Source organism: Morus notabilis, unplaced genomic scaffold (assembly GCF_000414095.1).
Source record: "Morus notabilis unplaced genomic scaffold, ASM41409v2 Scaffold302, whole genome shotgun sequence".
Taxonomy (NCBI): domain Eukaryota; kingdom Viridiplantae; phylum Streptophyta; class Magnoliopsida; order Rosales; family Moraceae; genus Morus; species Morus notabilis.
In genome coordinates this window covers 271,379-292,971 of record NW_010364886.1, presented here as the reverse complement: position 1 = coordinate 292,971, position 21,593 = coordinate 271,379, and the positions used below count along the sequence as shown (strand labels likewise).

General features: G+C 38.5%; 2 protein-coding genes and 1 non-coding gene across 3 annotated transcripts; 1 reads left to right on the top strand and 2 right to left on the bottom strand.

Annotated features, from left to right (window-relative positions):
* Positions 1–676: 676 nt before the first annotated feature.
* LOC112093317 lies at positions 677–1,336 on the bottom strand. Its single transcript, XM_024171498.1, has 2 exons — positions 1,150–1,336; positions 677–1,065 (listed from the first exon to the last, which is right to left on the bottom strand). Exons 1-2 carry the CDS (start codon positions 1,334–1,336, stop codon positions 677–679), a joined length of 576 nt encoding a protein of 191 aa, XP_024027266.1.
* Positions 1,337–3,605: 2,269 nt separating this feature from the next.
* LOC112093324 lies at positions 3,606–3,712 on the bottom strand. Its single transcript, XR_002902999.1, has one exon. It is a non-coding gene; the product is annotated as a small nucleolar RNA R71 (small nucleolar RNA).
* A 16,528-nt stretch (positions 3,713–20,240) lies between these two features.
* On the top strand, positions 20,241–21,131 carry LOC112093316. The gene is made up of 2 exons (XM_024171497.1): positions 20,241–20,766; positions 20,881–21,131. The coding sequence occupies exons 1-2, from the start codon at positions 20,241–20,243 to the stop codon at positions 21,129–21,131; spliced, it is 777 nt and encodes a 258-aa protein (XP_024027265.1).
* The last annotated feature ends 462 nt before the right edge of the window (positions 21,132–21,593 follow it).

Below are 21,593 nucleotides of genomic sequence, written 5' to 3'. Positions count from 1 at the left end.
CGATGCATGTCCTCCAATTTCCATTGGGCTTGATCACTAGAACGGGGTTTGATACCCAACGAGGATAATGGGACTCCCTGATAAACCCATTATCAATCAGCTTGTCGACCTCTTCTCTCAGCGCCTCATATCGCTCGAGGTTCATCGGCCGACGCTTTTGTCGTTTAGGTGGATATGAGGGGTCGACGTTCAGGGAGTGACATATTACTTCGGAGTCGATTCCTTCCATGTCGGAATGATTCCAGGCGAAGACATCTAGGTTCTTCCTAAGGAAGTTTTCGATCTCATCTTTAAGTGATGGGGCTAAGCCTGAGCCCACTTTTAGCACTCTGGTGGACTCGCCTTCACCAACTCGGATTTCCACCAATTGCTCTACAGGTTGAGACCATGTGATTTCCTCCTGGATCCGGGGATCTATATCCTTGACAAGGCCTTGGTGAACCATCCTTGTCTCCTGTCTCCCCGGTTGGTCATATCCGCGCAGGGCGTCAGAGTACGCAACCTTAGCTTCATACTGGTTGCTCTTCATTTCCCCCACGCCCTTTGGGGTGGGGAACTTGACCTTTTGGTGGTAAATGGAGGTTATTGCTCTTAACGCTTGGAGGGTTGGCCTCCCGATTACCGCGTTGTACTGGGAGCTTCCTTTTATGACCACGAAATTGGCCATTGTGGTTGCCTATCGAGGTTTTTCACTGGCAGTTATGGGTAGGCGGATGGTCCCTTGAGGGATGACGGAGTCGCCTGTGAAACCATATAGCGGCCTGGAGGTTTTCTCCAATTGTTCCTTCTGGATCCCCATTTTCTCCAAGCAATCGGAGTATAGGAAGTCCACCGAGCTCCCATTGTCCACCAGGATTCTGCACACAGTGTGGTTTCCTATCATGGCTTCCACCACCAAGGCATCGTTGTGGGGAAAATGAACCCCGCTAGCGTCATTCTCGTTAAAAGCCACATCCGTGTGGCTGTATCTTGGAGCTTTTGCGGAAGAGATGCTCCAGAATCGCTCCTGATAAACCCCCCTGGCCTCGTGGGCGTAGTCCTTTTGAGACCTCCTCGAGTCTCCTCCTATATAGGGACCGCCGAGGACAATCCTTATGACGCCGACGGGTTCACGGTCCTCTGGGCGCTGGTTCTCCTCTCGGCGTCAACCGTCATTCTGCCCACCATGGCCGTCATTTCGGATCCTTCGCTCGGCCCTGAATTCCTGTAACCTTCCCTCGCGGATCAATCTTTCGATCTCGTCCTTGAGGTCGGCACAATCGTTGGTGTGGTGGCCGACATCGCCATGGAACCTACAGAATTTCTTCTGGTTCCTACGGCTGGGGTCTGACTTCATCGCTTTCGGTCGGCGTAGCAAGTTCCCGTGGCAGACTTGGTTGAAAACCTCCTCGACTCCTACCGTTAACTCATGGTAGGAATCGTACTTTTAGAATAGCCAAGGCCTTCGGGTGTCCTCTTGCCTCGGCTTTTTGGCTTCCGGAGCGCTCGTCGTTGCGGCGGGCTGCTTGTCCCCATTTCCTCCACCTCGACGCTTCTTCCCATCATGCATCGTAGGCGCTGACCCCTGTTCGGTTCCTTTATTCTTGTTGGTCCGGTGCTCGGGGTCGTTCGCGTCTGCCTCTTCGGTGTTGATGTACCCCTGTGCTCGCGCCAAAAATTCTCTGTAGCTGGTCGGAGGTTTTCGGTTTAGCTCTCATTTGAATGGGGTTATGTTCTTCATGCTAGATAAGGCCCCCATCAAGGCTTCTCTATCTGTTATGTCCATTGTGGCGGTGACAGCCTCCCCATACCTTGCGAGTCATTCCCTCAATGACTCATTTGGCTTTTGATATATCGTCGTCAGATTCTGCTTTGGGGGGACGTACTTTTTTACCCCTATGAATTGGAGGGAAAACGCTTCCTTCAACTCATCCCAGCTCGAGATAGAGTTTGGCCTCAGCATTCGAAACCACCTCCGTGCAGAATCCGTCAAATGGTTTTGAAAGGCTCGGCACATGATCTCCTCAGCGTAACCGTGTAAGAGCATGTGCCCGGTGTACATCTCCAGATGGTCGTCGGGATCTTCTCGCCCATCATATGGCGGGATTGACGGCGACCTATATTTATCGGGGAGAAGGGGTGCCATTATTTCTTCGGTAAATGGATGGTCATGTGTGCGACTGGGCGTGATATCGACGTTTACCACCTCAGCCACACGACCTATATTCTTTTTTAGGCCCGCCACGTCCCCTATCAGTTTTGGCTCCAGGCTGGCCATACGTTCCATGATGGTGCGCGCTTCCTCTGTCGAAATGGCCGAGCCGGCTACTCTTGACGCTTCCGCCCTCTGAACGTTGGGTCCACCTCGGGCCTGGCCGCCTACCTGCACTGAGCCTGAGTCTCCTGGCGGGTTTCTACTTGGATTCTGAGGTAGTACCTCGGGGTTTCCAGGACCTCTCAGTACTCGGTCCTCGGGAGCTCGGAGCCCGGCGGCCCCCAAACGGCTGCCGGGGGATCGGGAAGGCCGAGGCCTAGGAGGGCCCCGACGATTCTCACTATCTCCGGTTCCCTCTTGGATAGGTGGGTAGTCGCCGCGGTTTGGATCTCCGGCCATGGCGGGTCCTTGTGGCATCGGAGCATCTTCTAATGGTGGCATCGAGTTCCTTCCATCTAAGCGCTCCACTACGGTCATTAGCCCACGTACCAGTTCGGTTAGAGCGGTCAATTGGGTCTGCATCTGGATCGGATCCGGCCGTGGCGCGTCTGGAGGTGGAACTTCATTTTTGACCGGGCGTAGATCTCCTTCCATCCCGCTATTCCCTGGACGGGCGGCGGCTTATCGCTATGTTGTTGGGGGTCGAACGCTTTCGGTCCCCAGCGGAGTCGCCAATTGTTGGCAGTCAAATTTCGCCAACAAAAAACCGGCCGGGTTACCTCTTAGTTTCCCCTCAGATTACCGACCGTGTATGTGTATTTTAATGCGTCAGAAATTAGTGCGTTATTTGTGTGCGAGTATCTATTAAAAACCTCTTATATATAAACGGTTCTACATTATTGTTTTCTTTGTTTCAAAAAAATTAAAAATTAAAAAAATTAAAAAAAGTAAAACGCTGTAGAGTGAATGAATCGTTGTAAAGACGAATCAGGGAGATTCGCAAGAAGACCAGAAAACCCTAGTGAAATTTCTTCCCACAAGTCTAGTCCTCCCTCGACCCTAGCCTCATTAGCAATTGAAAATCCATTCGCGATGGCTCAAAACGAGGAGGTCCAGCATAAGACGTTGAACGATTATCTCCACCCTACACGTACGGCCACATCGTCATGCATAATGTTTCCCCCTAATATGCCAAATTTGGATTTCAAGCCAGGCATGATCCAACTTTTGCCGACCTTTCATGGGTTAGAGAGCGAGAATCCATACGTGCATATTAGGGAGTTTAAAGAAGTGGTGGCCATTTTTCACAACCGAATTGAAGCCGCGGACTCTGTGCGATTGAAATTTTTCCCTTTCTCTTCGAAGGACAAGGTAAAAAGCTGGTTGTATTCTCTGTGACCTAGGTCTATTGGAACTTGGGAAGAAATGACGACAGCATTTTTCAACAAGTATTTCCCTCACCATAAGACCAATGGTCTGAAGCAACAGCTCGACTTTTACCCAGAAAGACAATGAAACTCTGTATCAAGTTTGGGAACAGTTCAAGGATTTGTTAAATCAGTGTCCCCACCATGGTTACAAGAGTTGGCACCTCGTCAGTTATTTCTATAAAGGACTCACGATCCGAGAGCGCCAGTTTGTGGAGATGATGTGCAATGGTGAGTTTCTCCAAAAGGACCCCGAAGAGGCTTTTGAGTATCTTAATGAGTTAGCCAAAAAAGCCCACATATGGACTGGTCCAAGTGCTACTGACAGCACCAATCAGTCCCGACCATCAAGAATCTATCAACTAATGGAAGAGGACAATCTCAAAGCTCAAATTGAGTCTTTGACACGACAAATTGAGACCCTTAAAATCAAAGAAGGTAGAGAAATTCACATGGTTGCTAGGGCAGAGTTACAAGAGCCTTGCCTCGTTTGTGGAGGGGTGGAACATCTAGCTAAGGATTGCCCTGCTTACAATGAAATGATAGGGGTTTACGAGGAGCAATGCAATGTCTTAGGATCGTACAACAAACCTTTCTCTAACACATACAATCCTGGCTGGAGGAACCATCCAAACTTCAGTTAGAGAGATTCCAACCAAGCCCACCCATCAGGAGGACAATGGAGGACTGAGCAACAGTCACAACCACCAAAGGTGTATTCTGCACCTCAATACAATTTGCAACAGCCAATGAGTTCTCTTGAGAACACCTTGCAATCTTTCATGGAGGTGCAAAGTAAGACGAATCAAAAGTTTGAGTCATTGTTCATGCAAATGGTGGAAGAAAGTAAAGAGATGAAGAGTCAAATCACGAACGCGGTAAGTTCCCTTCACAAGCTTAGTCAAACCTAAAGGGCCAACATATGGCAGAAACTTCATGTTCTGATAATCAAAGTATTAAGGAGGTGAATGCCATCACTACTCGTAGTGGTAAGATTATGGAAGAACCGCCAACAAGTGTCACCACTTCGAGTAGTAAGGAAGTTGTCCTTGAAAAAGATGAGCCAATGAATGTTCCGGTAAAGGTGCATTTTCCCGAAGCACTGCGTCCAACTGGGAAAGTGCCGGGACACTAAAGTGAGATCCTAGAGCACTTGACTCAAGTGAAGATTAATCTTCCTTTGCTTCATGTTATCAAGCAAGTGCCTGCTTATGCTAAGGTTATCAAGGATCTGTGCACTGTCAAAAGGAAGCACCATGTCAAGAAGACAACATTCTTAACAGAACAGGTAAGCGCGGTGATCAACCAGAAAACACTGCCCAAATACAAGGATCCCGGTTGTCCCATAATTTCCTGTCAGATTGGGACACATGAGTTCAGCCAAGCTTTGCTTGATCTAGGAGCGAGTATTAACCTCATGCCATACTCTGTCTACTCGCAACTTGGTCTTGGAGAAATTAAGCCCACGTTTGTGGTTCTACAGCGGGCTGATCGATCAATCAAGAAGCCTCGGGGGATAGTTGAGGATGTTTTGGTTCAAGCTGATAAGTTCTATTACTCCGTTGACTTTCTAGTCTTAGATACTCAATTCGTGGTGAGTATGGAGTCTAAAATTCCCATTATCCTCAGAAGACCTTTCCTTGCTACAACAAATGCACTCATCAACTGCAAGAATGGTCTGATGAAAATATCCTTTGGAAATATGACTTTGGAGGTGAATGTTTTTCACATTGCAAAGCAACCACGTGATGATGACGAGTGCCACGAAACATTTCTAAGTGACACACTTGTCTCGGAAGAGGTTCAGTTGCGTAGCAATTCTGATGATCTTGACGATTTCCTCCGTATTTCTGAATCTGAGAGTTCCGGTCCTTGTGAGTTGACCAACAACATTGCTATTTTCAAAGACTCACAAGGTAGAGGAACTAAGTTTTGGCCACCACGCTTTGAAGTGCTACCTCGAGAGAAAGAAAAGCCAAAACCATCCACTGAAGAGACCCCAACACTCAAGCTGGTTTAACTATCTGAGGATCTGAAACATATCTTCCTGGGAGCTGCTGATACCTTTCCTGTTATCATTTCATCTAAACTGGATGCATTCCAAGAGCAGCGATTAGTTGACTTGCTGCGTGAACACAAATCGGCATTAGGTTGGACGATTGCTGACATTAAGGGTATTAGCCCCTTAATTTGCTCCCATCACATTAACTTGGAAGACGGGGTTAATCCACGAAGGGATGCCCAAAGGAGACAGAACCCGACGATGAAAGAGGTCGTGAAGAATGAAGTCTTGAAGCTTCTGGATGCAGGAATCATCTATCAAGTTGCCGATAGCAAGTGGGTCAGTCCAACTCAGGTAGTGCCCAATAAATCAGGGGTGACAGTGGTGGAGAATGAGAAAGGGGTTCTTATTCCCATAAGGACTGTGACGGGTTAGCGCATGTGCATTGACTATCGAAAGCTGAACGCCGCCACCCGCAAGGATCACTTCCCGCTTCCATTCATCGACCAAATCCTAGAACGTGTGGCTGGTCATCCTTACTATTGCTTTCTTGATGGCTACTCAGGCTACTATCATATCGATATCGCACTAGAGGATTAGGATAAGACTACTTTTACCTGTCCTTTTGGTACTTATGCTTTTCGGTGTATGCCATTTGACTGTCTTCGGCGACTCCTTCGACTCATGCCTTCTCAACTTAGATGTTGTTCTGACTAGATGTGAAGAGAAAGGCCCTGTGCTTAACTGAGAGAAGTGCCACTTCATGGTACCATCAGGCATAGTCTTGGGGCATGTTGTTTTTGAGAGAGGGATTGAGGTTGATCAGTCTAAGATTGAACTCATCTCCAATTTGCCCACCCCAAAGACTGTCAAAGAAGTTCGGTCATTTCTAGGGCATGCTGGTTTTTATATGAGGTTCATAATGAATTTTTCAACGATTTCTCATCCATTATGTAGCCTCCTAGCCAAAGATGTCATTTTTCAGTGGATGCCTGAGTGTGAGGATGCCTTTCGAACGCTCATGGCGAAACTAACTTCTGCCCCTATCATTCAGTCACCGGATTAGAGCTTACCATTTGAGATCATGTGTGACACAAGCAACCATGCTATTGGGGCTGTCCTAGGTCAGAGAAGGGAGGGGAAGCCTTTTGTTGTGTACTACGCTAGCCGAACTCTTAACATCACTCAAATGAATTATTCAACCACTGAAAAAGAGTTGCAGGCTGTAGTGTTCGCACTTGATAAGTTCCATGCGTACTTGATCGGTTCACCCATTACCGTCTTCACAGATCATTCTGCCCTCAAGTATCCCTTTTCCAAAAAGGATACTAAGGCGCGATTAATTCAGTGGATCCTTCTGTTGTAGGAATTTGACTTGACCATTAAGGACAAGAAATGTGGTGAGAATGTTGTGGCAAATCACTTGTCCCGATTGGACTTTAAAATCTCTACTGATGCCCCTGCCATTTGAGATGACTTCCCTGATGAACATCTTTTCGCAGGCACTAAGCTACCTTGGTATGCTCACATCGTTAATTACTTAGTGACCGGCGAACTTCCTTCTGATTGGAGTGCACAAGATAAGCGTAAGTTTTTGGTCGAGGTGCGAAATTTCTTTGGGGATGATCCGTACCTATTTAAGTACTGCCCCGACCAAATCATGAGGCATTGCATTCCCGATAACGAGATTCTTAGTGTTTTGAACTTTTGTCATAACGATGCTTGTGGTGGTCACTTCTCTGTGAAGAAGACTGCCACAAAAATCTTGCAGTGTGGTCTTTATTGGCCCACTTTGTTCAAGGACACTAATAAGTTTTGTCGTTCTTGTGTGAGGTGTCAAAAGTTAGGTGCCATGTTCCGACGCTATATGATTCCCTTGAACCCAATTCTTGTGATGGAGATATTCGATTGCTGGGGAATAGATTTTATGGGACCTTTTCCATCTTCTTCTGGGTACCTTTACATTCTCCTTGCTGTGGATTACGTTTCCAAATGGGTAGAAGTCGTGCCTTGTCGAACCAATGATAATGCGACAGTTGTGAAGTTTTTGAAACAGAATGTGTTATCTAGGTTTGGTACTCCGCATGCTATCATCAGTGATTAAGGCACTCATTTCTGCAACCAATGATATGTGCAGGTTGCTTACCTACAATATAAATATTCTATGATGAGCTTTCGCTCAACAAGTTGGAACTATCTCTTGCAAAATAATTGTAAGTTCACATGAATAAATATGCATGAACCAATTCTGCTTAATTATGATCATGTCTTATTAAATTCTGATTATCTAATCTTATCTTACTTACTTACTTATGGGCCCGAGTGCTCGTACCATGCAACCGTAATCATCGGGATATGGGGGTTTGCAAGGTCCCCAATGACACCGCGATTTAACTTATTATTACTTCTTTTTCTTTGCTATCTCCTTGCAAAGTTTGAGTTACCTCCCTCTCAGAGGCTGGTACGGCACTCAACTGAGTTTGTTCTTATAAGTTCCACTTGACTTATTAAGGTGTATGCAACATGGCATGGCATCGCATAAAGCATAAACATGCATATATAACATGTGTAACTTTTCCTTTTAAAATTTATTCATACTATAGGTGAGATTCCTACTTACCTGATTTACAGAGCTAGAATTCACTTTTCGCTAAATAGCTTAGTCTCTTACATGCTTACTTCTGAAAATGAACAGCCATTGAAAGTGTGAGATTACTTGTCATTTGCTATTCAATTTTAGCAGCTTATGAAGGAATATCTAACCTTTTCTTTAAGGCATGTATTCATCTCCTTTACTGAAGGATAATTTACTATAAGGATCAATTTATTAAATCCTCAAAATCTTATTTTCCTTAATTGCCCTTAACATCCACTTGCCTAGATTGAAAATCAATTACCCAATCTAGTAACTTATTCTCCTTAATTTTTCTCATTGGACTTGTTATGATATTAAGGCTCAATTCGGCTTAGAAACTTATTCACGGCATTCTAACTCTTAGGCCGCTAAAATTTAAACTCAAATAGAGTCTCTTGAATTAATGTGGGTGTTGGACCCACATCTAATCTTCGTAATTCTAAGGACCTAACATATTGGCTCGTAGGAGCCTGTCAGGATGTTTTGCTCGAAAAACTATTAAGTTTTTAAAAAGAAACCATTTTTCTTGAAAACTTTCTTCATGAATATTTCCGTTAAACGAGGTCTAACACCATAGTATTTTACTGAAATCACATCTCGGGTTCTTTGATAATCTTTTGTTAAAAACCAATACTATGTGAGTTTTGTTTAGTTAAAACTATGCAGTTTCTAAAATCTGCATTTTATTGCATCTTAGATTCAGATTTTCACAATCTGTTCTTCATGATAATTCTTCATCTTGTCGAGATCTAAAATTATTGTTTTTAGAGAAAGCCAAGATTCAGCCTCTAATGGCATCGTTTGGCTGAAAACGGTGGCTGCAGTTTTTTTTTCGAAACTGTTTTAGACAGCCTGTACCGTATTTACAAAATGGCTTAAAACTTGCATTTAGAATTAAAACTGAGTTTTGTCACAGTCACAGAAAAATGTTCAAAACATCGAGAGTCATAAGTTCAAATTTAAAAATACTAAAAAATCTCGCTATAGGGTCCTCATTTTCGAGTTCAGAGTAACCAGAAAATTTTTTTCCTCCAACCCAAAATAAGCAAACCTAAACCAAACATAAACATACCACATAGTACTAATCAAACTAGCCTCAAAACACACAAAACTAACATAAAACTCACAAACTCTTATTACAACTTATTTCCTCAAGAACCACAAATTACATCCTTGATTCACAACTTAACTTTGGTATGAAAAATAGAGGAGAAAGGTTTAAAATTTATACCCTTGAAGAAAATCCTTTGTTAGGCTCCTCCTAGAACACTTTGATCACCTTCTTCTTCCTCTAAGGTTTGTTAATGGCTTGGAATTAGAAGAGTATAAGAAAATTTGAGAATATTTATAAATCTCAAACTTTGCTAGAAAATAAGAAAGAGAGGGTTTAAAGTTTATACCCTTAAAGAAAAATTCTTGACTAGACTCATCCCAGAACACTTTGATCTTCTTCTTCTTCTTCTTCTTCTTCTTCTTCTTCTTCTTCTAATGTTTGCTAATGGCTTAAGGTTAGGAGAGTGAGAGATAATTTTGAGAAGCAATGAATACGGAGATGGCCGGTTTTTGGTGTGTGAAAAAAGGAGAGGAAATGTGCAAAAATGGGCTAACTTAATACTTGCACTTATGATCTAACATTTATAGACTTTTACTTGATCTCTTCTTAGCTCTTAATTAAGCTTATCTAGCTAGCTTAATTAGCAAAAATTTTGGTCAATTTCACCCTTGCTTGGCTGGTTTGGGTGCTTCAAAAGAGAAGTGAAGTAAGCCTTCTTGTCAAATAGTTGATTTGATTCATCTCATCATGAAGTCTTCTAGCACACTCAACTAACCAAAATTTTTAACTTAAAACCCCTTAACATGGCCGGCCAGTGAAGAAAGAGAGGGAAAAAAAAAACTATCATGAGTACTCTTCAACTTCCACCATCACACCTCATCCAATCCACACATTAACTTACCCCTTGTACTTTTGTCCAATCTCTTAAATTTCCTTTGAAGTTGTTAAAAATTATATTGGCTGTAATTTTCTCCTGTATATGTACTGGATGCTAGTTCGTATTGTGCTTGGAGATTCTTGAAATTAAGATTCTCAAACTGTATATGTACTGGAAATTCTTCCGCCTTTAATTATGGTGAGAATTTATCGATCGAATTTATTAAATCGTAACACATGAACTTAGCATGAAATCTTCTACATAATTTAGGAATATTGCTATTAATTCCATAAATCCTTCAGTCAAAAAATATAACATAATATTATTTTCAGGAAAAATTCTTAACTTAAATACATAAATTACATTATTTAAATTATGGGATTTTCTTCATCATTACAGCAATCGCCAGTCAAAGTTTTGAAAACCACCAAAACTTCTCACCGTCGTAACTTTGTCGTCCGACCTCCGATCGGAGTGATTCCGGTCTTTATGGACTCAACTCAAATAGACGAAGAAAGCCCAACCAGCAGCATCCCTCAATTCTCACTAGAGCTACCTCACCAGAGCTATGAAATTTGGCTCGTTAGACTCAGAATGAGACGTTGAGCAAAAGCCCTAACTTAATTTTGAGGTTCCACCGTCATTTGCCGGAGATCGGAGCTCGCCGCCGCCGCCGTTTGGGTGGAGGGTGGTTATGATGATCTAACCATTGGATCGTCATAATTTTGGTGTCTAAATTTTCAGAAGATCATGGGTAATGAAAGCTCTCAACCAATTTTGAGATTCCACAGTCGGAGAATCGAGAACCAAGTTGTCAAAAATCTTTAAAGTTCGTTGTCTCAATCTGTGCAGGTAGAGTTAAAATTTTATGAAATTGACTACACCGTTGCACTCAGAAGGGTTGATTTAGGGGGTTTAGGACCCAAGTTCACCGCAGAAATATGCTCCGCCAACCTCCGCTGCCGCCGGTGGCCAGATTCTGACGAGTCTCAATTCTTGAGGTTCCCGACGTCTGATCAAAGATCTAAGACCATATCCTGACCCATTTCGACGTGCTGAATGCAACAATGACCTCTGTTTGTACCAATTCAACTCTGTTGAAAAGTCTACTGGTACCGTGCATGTAGATCGAGGCGAATCGAATGGATTCGTTGAGGTTCAGAGCGAGCCATGGAGCTTCAAGAATAAACATTTGGACAGCGTGAAGTTATCCGTAGACTAAATTACCAAGAGGTAGGATTCTTGTCCTTTTCTTTGATAGCATGTTTTTAAGAGTTTTGGCCTTACGAAATGTTTTAAAGAAAGGACATGTTTGAGAAAAAAATACATTTTAACACAATAGCTTGATTTTAGCTATTGGAATCATAATGAACTATTTTAAAATTTTAATGAATATTTCTCTTATGATAAGATATCTTGCGAACTAATAAGCATGCTGATGGCCTAGATAGGATATGGAGATCGTATCCTTAGGGACAGGATCCGAAACCCTGACCGGGCCACTACGGTGGTGTTAAGGCTTGTGCTTGTAATTGTGTTTTTAATTTATCATAGTATAAATTACTTATTGATCCCTGTAATACGGAATTTAAGGTTTATACTTCCTTTTAGAAAAAGGGATGTTAGGTTCCGGCTGTTGTGTTGGAACTGAATATCTTTATTTACTTACTCATTCACTTATTTACTCATTTATAAAGATTTCTTAAAATACATCCTACTGGGCCTTTCGCTCATTTTTTCTCTATTTTCAATGTTTTAACCCCTTCCTCCAGAGTTAGAGGTTTAGAGTTACAGCATGGCAAGCGGATGTCAATAGATTGAAGGCGCGAGATTCGAAGTGGTTAGTTTATTCTGAATTTACAGTTTTTAAATTCTAAAGTTGTACTGTATATTTGTATATGATCTGTATTGGTCGGCATTGTCCCTGAGATGTGTAAAGTTTAAATTTGTCGACTGTTTTGATATTATTTGTAAAAGAAAGTCTCCGGAGTAAAATATATTAATATTTATGTATTTATTTTTGTGATTTTTATTAAACAGTCCAGTTTAATTAAGTTAATTTTCTTTAATTAAACTCCAATAATCACGGTCCCATCTTTAGGGTCGTGACATCTTATCCCTTTAATTTGTAGGATATTAATTTGAAACAAATAGTTTATTATATCCCCTCATTTTTATCATTTTGTGTTTTTGAGAGAATGGCTAGTTTAATTTAACATAATAAAACTCACAGCAACTACGTCTAAAATTTAAATCTCATAAACTCTCTCATTTGTTTCAAGAAATGCATTTTCTAAATTACTATTGCTATTGTCTTCTGTTTAATTTTTGTCAAGGTAACTTCTAAAGGATCATATGCAGCCATATGGCTTAGTTTGGTATTACTTTTCCCTCCTAAAATCAGCTTCTGCTTATAGCAGAAGCTGATTTTAATGTTTGGTAAATCTTCTCAAAAGTGCTTTTTAAAGAATTTTTCAAGAATCTACAGCCAAAATCAGAAACAGCCTAAAGACAACTTTAACTTTTAGATTGTGCGAGAATCTACAGCCATAATACCCCTAATGAAATTTAAAATTTACAATCTTCTCAATCTAAAATTCAAACTCGTAATATAATAGAATATAATATTGTAACAAATAATATCATAATTATATTAATAACTCTAACATTATTATTTTATCATATAATATGATATTATAATTATAATATAATTATGATATGATATTATAATTATAATATAAGTATAATATGATATTGTAATTATTATTTTATAATACATTATATATTATATTGTATTGATATAATTATGTTTATTATATTAATAATATGATAATAATATTATTACATTATATTATATTGATAAAATTATATTTATTATATTAATAATATAATAATATAATAATTAAATATTAATATAATCTTATAATTCTAATATTACTTTATGATCATATAATATATTCATTATAATATATTTGTTTAATATAATATAAAAACTGATTATATAATATAATATATTATAATATAATATAGTTGTAATTTTTAATTATATTATAATTGAAATATTAATATTTCTTATGTAATATTATAATATGTTTAATAATATTATTATTATATTAACTATTTTAATAATATTATTATATTCTATATCATAGTTATATAATTAAATATAATAATAATTATATATGATATTGTAATTATATATATTATATTATAGTATAATATAATATAATCGTAATTTTTAATTATTCACAATAATTTAACCTCATAATTTATCAAACACTATTATACTGATTTTGAAACTAACACAGCTATTATAATTATAGTTTATTAAATACTCAACTGCTTTTTATAACAATTACTTCTTCATTCAGTATAACTAAAAATAATTTTTAAAATTTATAACACTACTAAACTAAGCCATAAGCCCCCATTGAAACCTTTTATTTTTTCATTTTTCTCCAACGGTGTGACCTTATGGTCGTGAAAAAGGAAGGAAAAAGCTGTTGTAGGCAAAAGACAACCAGAGGTTTGGAATCATGATCAACTCTCAAGTGAGTGGGTTCATAAATTTTGCATCAGGTTCATCGAAATTAGTAAAACCAAGCTTTTGTATGATTGTGTAGTTGTTCATTTTGGCTTAATTACTTGGGTTTCTTGAATGAAACTTCGTTGATCATATTTCAATGGTATTTTTTCTGTTGTTTATCAAATGTCTCGTGTATCATATATATATATATATATATGTGTGGTCTCGCTCTCATTCTTTTCGGTTTTTATTGCCATGTCTTATTCTTTATTTTATTTTTTCTTATTGGACTATTAATTATATTAGAATTAGTCATGTAAAATATAAATGAAATAATAAAAAATTTTAAGTGCTTGTGGGTTTTGCGTTTGTTGGATCTGTAATCTAATCCACAATAAAATATTTATTACTTGTGTAGTATATTTTGTGAATTACTAAGGGCATGTTCTTTTGTTCAAAAAACTCAAAAAAAAAAGACAACTCGAGTTTCAATTTTATTCAAGTTCACGTTCTTTTAAGTTTCAACTTTATTCAACTTTACTCAACTTTATTCAACTTTACTCAACTTTATTCAAGTTACAACTTCAACTCAAGTTATAACTTAAATTCAACTCAAAAACTACACTCAAGTTACACTCTGTAATTTGTCAAAATAATCATCAATATTTTTCCTTTATTATAGCAATGTTGAATTACTTTGTAGTGGAAAGAATGATAGTGAGATAAATACAAAAAAAAAAAAAAAAAATCATTAATCGTGTTGTTCTGCAATGGTTTTTAAAATATGAAAATATGTCGTCACATATTATAGTATCTATATATATATATATATATATATATATGTATTTGTTACATTTTAACAAAAATTGTGATAGATATATGTCGTTTATTTCTTAACAAAAAAAAATAAAAGAAAAAGTGTATGCTCATGACACACATAACCCTTTAGTAATGATAAGATACAAAAAGTCATGGGAATCTAATCGTAGGACCTATAATAAATAATGTAGTATAATACAACTGAAAAAGTCAGAACGACAAAGCACTCAATAATAAAAGAACCTTTTAATAAAGGATGTAGTTGATACGACTCAAAAAGTCAAAAAGAAAAAGCACTCAATAATAAGGGAACCTTTATAGTAGAATCTTTAATAAATGATGTAATATTTAAATAAAAATAATGCGGAAGCAAATGGATAAGGATATCGTGTATAGCTAAAATCATCTAAAAAGTTTTAGAGATAGTTCATTTCACTTATTCACATTTAGAATTTAAATTTTATTATAATATAAAAATTTTAAAAATAATAATTTTTTTTTATTATAATAAAAAATTTTCATATAAAATCATATCTCAATTCAAATTAAAAACTCAAATAAACAAATTAAACGAGTCATTTATAAGTTATTAGTGCTTTTTTCCACCAACACTCAGCCTGTTCACCAATCAGAGTACGCCACTTGGAAGAATTGCGTTCAGCTCTCTCCATAATTTTGTGCTAATTCAAATTCAATTGTTTCCTCAAATCGAAACATAATCAAATATATGATCTCTCGGTGTTTAGTTGCAATTTTATTTTAGTTTCAAATTTTTAATTTCCTGATTCTCCTAGTTATTTTTAAATTTTATTTGCGGCCCAAAACTCTATAAGTAAAAGACTCCGCACTTCATTTTATAATCTCAAAAATCCCCAAAACATTTATCACAATGAACGTTTATTTTCTGCTCATATTTCTTGTTTTTTTATTACTTTCTCGTGGGATCGACTATCTTTTTGTGCTATAATTGAGTAATTAACCGCTTTGTGAGACATAATTTAGGCGTAATCAAATCTCCATTATGGGTTATTCCTTGTATTGTTGAGTCATTCATATTCTTTTTTATTACTTTATTTCTATCTTGATTTGAATGAAATTTCTCTTTTAAAAAAAAAAAAAAAACCATCTTTCATTATTGTATTTGAAAATTTGTTTTTTTTTAATTCTTAAAGTGACATGTGTGAAAAGTGTTTTCATTTAAATTACTTTTTATTCTTAAAAGTAACGGAATGAGGTTTTTTATTAACATTTCATTAATTATTAAGAATAGATGTTACGTGTTAAAGATTAATAGGTAAAATGTTATAAGGGATATAATTGAGAAGAAATTTTTGTAATTAATCTAGAAAAGACACACATTCTAATCCAACAAACCAAAAGCAGTTTAAGTGTTTGTGGTTGATTCTCTTATCTTCCTATTTTTTATAACAAAAGAAGAGTTAGTGGAACTTTCCACCTTTCAATATCTCAAATCAATATCGAGCTAATAAACAGAACAAAAAAATGAACAAGCCTTGAATTTTTACAAACCCAAATCAGAAACATAAGCAAATAATTAAAAGAGCTGAAAGCCACGCCGTCTCCCTGCCCAAGGTCAGTCCACCGTCTTGCCTTGTCGCGCTGCTAAGATCTCAAGGCAAACAAGAAGGAGAGAGATTTGAAGAGAGGAGGGAAGAGTTTCTTTTTTTAATTTTATTTTTGGTACTGTGGGAGAGATTTTTTTCTTTAGTACAAGCACGAAACGAAAAAAGGAAAAATGACTGATGTAAATTCTGATAAGTGCATAAATAGTTTCAAGTAATATCTAGAGTATAGTGTCATTTCCTTAGAAACTAGTTTAACAATTACTAAAATTTGAATATCCTCGTTCTCACAAGTGCATAAATCGTTTCAAGTAATATATTGAGCATAGTATCATTCTTTCGGAGACTAGTGTTGGGGCTCTTTTGGAGAGGCCTATCGACGTGGAAGGTGCGAAACTCCTGGCCTCGTTTGGTTCGCTACGACTGTGCACTTACCGACTGACGTGGTCAGAGAACTGCGGAGGGTCCCTCCTGGCGTCGACGGTGGCCGGGATGATGAGGTTGGCCCCGGCTGAGGTAGGCTAAACCCATATGTCCCCGAGGAAGACAGTATCCGAGGGCGACACTCGTTGCGGCTTCAGCTCCGTGAGGTTGAGGAATTTCTGATGGAGATCTCCTAGTGAGCGTATAGTGTGGGAGAGGAACGTGACCGGTTTATGTAGGAGGTTTCTAAGTGGGTAACGGAGTTATCTTTCTCTGTTTGTGAACAAAACGATCCACAGACGTAGTGTGTGAAGGGAGTGAAACAGTCAATCTCGAGGTGTTGAGCTATGGTTAAGGGCTTTTGGTGTTTCAGCAGCTTTTGTTACCACTTTCAATGGGGAGAACGCCTAGAAACTTGTTCTAGAGGGACTCCGCCAGAAGTTATAGAGAATATGATTCTCCATCGGTCGCTCTGATAGAAACCAGAAAATCAGAGAAGTTGGAACAGAATACTTTGATCTGCCCTTCTCCCTCTTTTCCCATGTATCTTGTTGTCCTTTGAGAGGTTTGGGCCATGGTATTTATAGGCCAGGTTTGTGGTAAAAAAAAAGGGAGGGAAGTTTTTCCGCCAGCCGTTTTGGATATTGGCTGAAATCCCCCCAGAGGTCCCCGTCGGTAAGACATTTCCAGTGGGATTCAGGGGCAGCTTTCAATGCTCCCAGGAGAATGCTTACCCCAGAAGGGAATGTAACAGGTCGTTGGGCAGCCAGACGTGGCTTCGTGGCCATTTTGGGTGAGGTCAGGGAGTGGCAGCCGGACGTGGCTTCGTGGCCATTTGGGTAAGGTCAGAGGGTGGCAGCCAGGCATGGCTTCGTGGCCACTTGGGCAAGGTCAGGGAGTGGCAACCATGCGTGGCTTTGTGGCCGTTTTGGGCAAGGTCAGGGAGTGGCAGCGACTCGTATGTGTTCTGGTATTTTATGGTTTTTTAGGAATGGACTGCCTTGACCCCCTGGGAAGGCAGAAGGGTTTGAACGAAAATAAGGAAAAGAAAGACATGGAGAAATGTTGCCTTGTGTCTCAGTGCGAGGTAATGGACTAATAGGTTTTATTCTATCTAATTTCCTCCATAACCCACATTATCCTAATTCCCTCATAGACCCAGGACCACCCTAAGTGGGCCAAGGATCTAATTGGGCCGGATAAAATAGGTCCGGTCACATTTCTTGACCTGCCAAACCACGGCCCACATAGAAATCCCTGAACGTGACTTGGGTCCATGTACCATACCTGGAGTTGTTTTTATTTGATTTGGGCCGAGCCGATATCTTGTAAAATTTTGGGTATCAATAACTAGTTTAACAATTACTGAAATTTAAATATTCTCAACTTTATTTAGACAAATATTGATTGAGATAAATAATTAGAAATAAACAAAATTAACAAAAATCGTGAAAACCACTATGGTTGAAAATTATGAGAAAATCAAGATGACGTTTGGTTGATGGATTCAAAATCATGATTCAAAATCATTCTTGATTTATGTGTATTTTTGTGAGAGAAAATATTGTAGCGAACCACGAACCATGATTCGAACCACGGCACGAATCCTTGAACCAAAGGCACTCAAATAAACTTACTAGGGCACACAAGTTTCACCAAGACAATTCCTATTCGATTCCAGTTATTCGCTAATAACGCCACCTTTATTTATGTATTAGAATGGGAAACCCTAAATTATTTAATATTCTTTTTGGGGATACTTTTAAAAATATTCCTAGCATGTAAACCCACTATCACTCGATGTGAATTCCACCACCCTAGAAATTTATTACATTCTATCGTTCTCTCAATTGTTCACGCAAGTCATGTTACTATCGCTAGATGTCGCATGCACTTTACGGTTTCTTTTACAAGAAGTTATTCCTAAACATCTCCTTCTTAGGCTTCAATTTAGGTCTTCACACACAATTCAAATATCGGCCACATAACTAAAAGCATTAAGCTAACATTCATGAATAACAGACTTTTAGTGAATTACTTCATTGAAAGAAAATAATTTGAAATAAAATATTCATTGTCTTGGCTACACTTGTAGCCCTAATAAGAGAATTTAGAGCATAATTGAAAATAAAACATCCTAACAATGAAATTTAACGTAAGAGAAGTAGAAAGAGGAAAACTGATTGTCGAATCAGAAGCCGAACTCCATTCTCATATGAGCCGTGTTCTCCCTCGCATGTCGTTGTCTCCTTCTCCTTTCTCTCAGGCCAAAAAGTTCCAAAAATAACCCCAGAAAGTGAATATTTTATACATTTTCAGATGTTGAAACAACATAATTCAAAATGGCGCCGTGGCACTAGTAAGGAATATGTGAATTTCTTGGCCTTCTTCGAAGTAGCATTGCGGCTCTACTATTACATATTTTGGCACCATGGCGCTACTGTGTGGGTGTCAAGAGAATTCAATAACTTACTGCAATATGCTTAGTTATATGCATGTAGACCTTATCGCAATATGCTTAGTTATGTTAAGTCAAAGAGAATTCAAAAACAGTTGTATTTACAATATTACGTATTATTGATATTTTAGTTGAACCTTTGTTTCTTATTTATTAAACTCTGAAACTTGTATGTTTGAAGAATGATTTCTTTAAAAATAAGTTTTCAACAAAACAACTCAAAATTTATAGTAACTAAGTATTTGTGTTTTGAAAAATATTACGGTTTCTACTATAAGTTATGGTTAGTAACAGCTCGGAAAGTTGGATCGTTACACACGTGCAGCTCATGACCAATTTTGTCCAAATTTTAACAGCCGTTACCTAAATATGCTTATTCACAACAGTTTAACAAATTCAGGAGGTTAATTGTTAAAATTAAAAATATAGGGGCAATTTGCTAAACCACAATAAGTTTAAGGGGTAAATGTGCTACAAACTTTTTTTACCAACTCTGATGATAATGGACATGTTAGAGAGATTATAATATATCTCTCAATTTTGATATCACAAAATTGGATTAAAAACATTCGGGAAGAGTGGACTGACACAAGCGCGCGCTGCAGCGCGCAGGAGTGCGCGCTGCAGCGCACAGACGCACTGCAGCGCGCTTGGGCGCTGCAGCCTGTACAAAACAGACCTCTCAGATCTATTTTGCTAGGCCCGTGCGCTGCAGCGCGCGTATGGGCACTGCAGCCTGCGCAAAACAGACCTCTTGGGTCTGTTTTGCTAAGCCCGCGCGTTGCAGCGCGCCTCTTAGGCGCTGCACCGCAAATTGTTGACGAAAAATGTGTTTTCGTGTGTTTTGGTGATCTGAAAAGGTCTCGAACCATTGCATCTATTTGTGATATGTTTTCTCACATATCTGAGCACTTATTAACAATAGAAATAACTATTGATATAAGTGCATCAGCATATAAAAGATAACCTTCGAATTGAAAAGGTATCTTTATGTGAAAGGTTGTAACACTTAAAGAGGATGGATGCATCCCTGTCTTTATTTGATGGACTTCAGAAAATACAAATTATAATTTGTTCTGGAACTCATTATTTTTTACTGGATATTGTGTTCAAGGGTTTGTTGTATCTTGGGGGTAATTTGCCATTTAAAACTCATTAGCAAACTTTGAGAAGTGAGGGCAAATAAAACCTTAAAGGAAATTATTCCTATACGCCTCAAACCCTCTTTATGCTTTCTCTATTCTTTTCATCCTCCCAATTCTGAATTTTTTCAACAATCTTTAAGGTTTTAAACTTGCTGTAATGGAGGTTGAAAAGAACATAACGTCTTTCCTTAATCCAAAAGTTCAACTTGATCGTTTTGATGGTACCAACTTCACCCGCTGGAAGGGAAAGTTGTTCTTCCTTCTCACCGTGCTTAAGATCGCCTATGTGCTTGATCCAAAATTAGAGCCACTTTCTGAACCAAAGGAGGATGATTCTGAAGAATTGAAGATCACAAGGAAGAAGCGTGGAGATGATGAAATAATGTGCCGGGGTCATATTCTCAACACTCTCTCCGATAGGCTCTACAATCTTTACAACTCGATGGAGTCTCCGGTGAAGATTTGGAACGCTCTCGAATACAAATACAAAACTGAGAAGGAAGGTACGGACAAATTTCTCATCTTGAAATTTCTAGAATTTGTCATGGTTGACACCAAAGCCGTTCTAGATCAAATACATGAATTGCAAGTCATTGTTACTAAGCTTCGTGAATTGAAGGTTGAGATTTCTGAATCATTCCAAGTGGGGGCAATTATGGCTAAATTGCCTCAAAGTTGGAATGGTTATAGAAAGAAACTCCTTCATAGGAGAGATGACATAACTTTGGAGGAATTACAAAAACACTTAAGAATCGAGGAAGAGACCAAGTCTCATGATTCTAAGAACAAAAATGTAGATTCCTCTAAAGTTAATGTTGCCGAAGCTAGTAAGTTTTCAAAGAACTTCAAAGTCAATAATGATAAGAAGTTCAAAAAGCCCGGTAATGGCCAAAAGAAATTTTCTGGAAATTGTTTCTTTTGTGGAAAGAAAGGCCATCGCCAAAATGACTGCAGATATAAGAAGAAAAAGGAAGAAGTGAACACCAACAATGCCAATGCCGTTGAAGGAAAATCTGAAGACAAATGTGCTATGGTCTCAGAATTGTAAATTGGCATGAGCACCGAAACCAACATGGCTGCATTTAGATCCTCCGATTGGTGGCTTGATTCCGGTGCCACAATTCACGTTTGTAATGACAAGACTATGTTCTTATCTTACAAAGTGGAAAAGGAAGGACAAACGGTTCTCATGGGGAACAATGATGCAGTGATGGTTTTCGGGAGAGGAGTGGTGGAGATTAACTTTACTTTCAGAAAGAAGCTTACATTGAACATTGTTCTTCATGTTCCTGATTTTAGGATCCGCTAGTCTTATGTGTAAGAATGAGCTTAAGATTGTACTTGAGGGCAATAATTGTATTGTATCTAAGAATGAGATTTTTGTGGGGAAAGGGTATTCTTGTGATGGCATGTACAAACTAAGTGTTAATAATAAAGATGATGTGAATTCTCTTTATATTGTTGATTCTTTTGATGTTTGGCATGCACGTTTAGCACACTTAAATTTTAG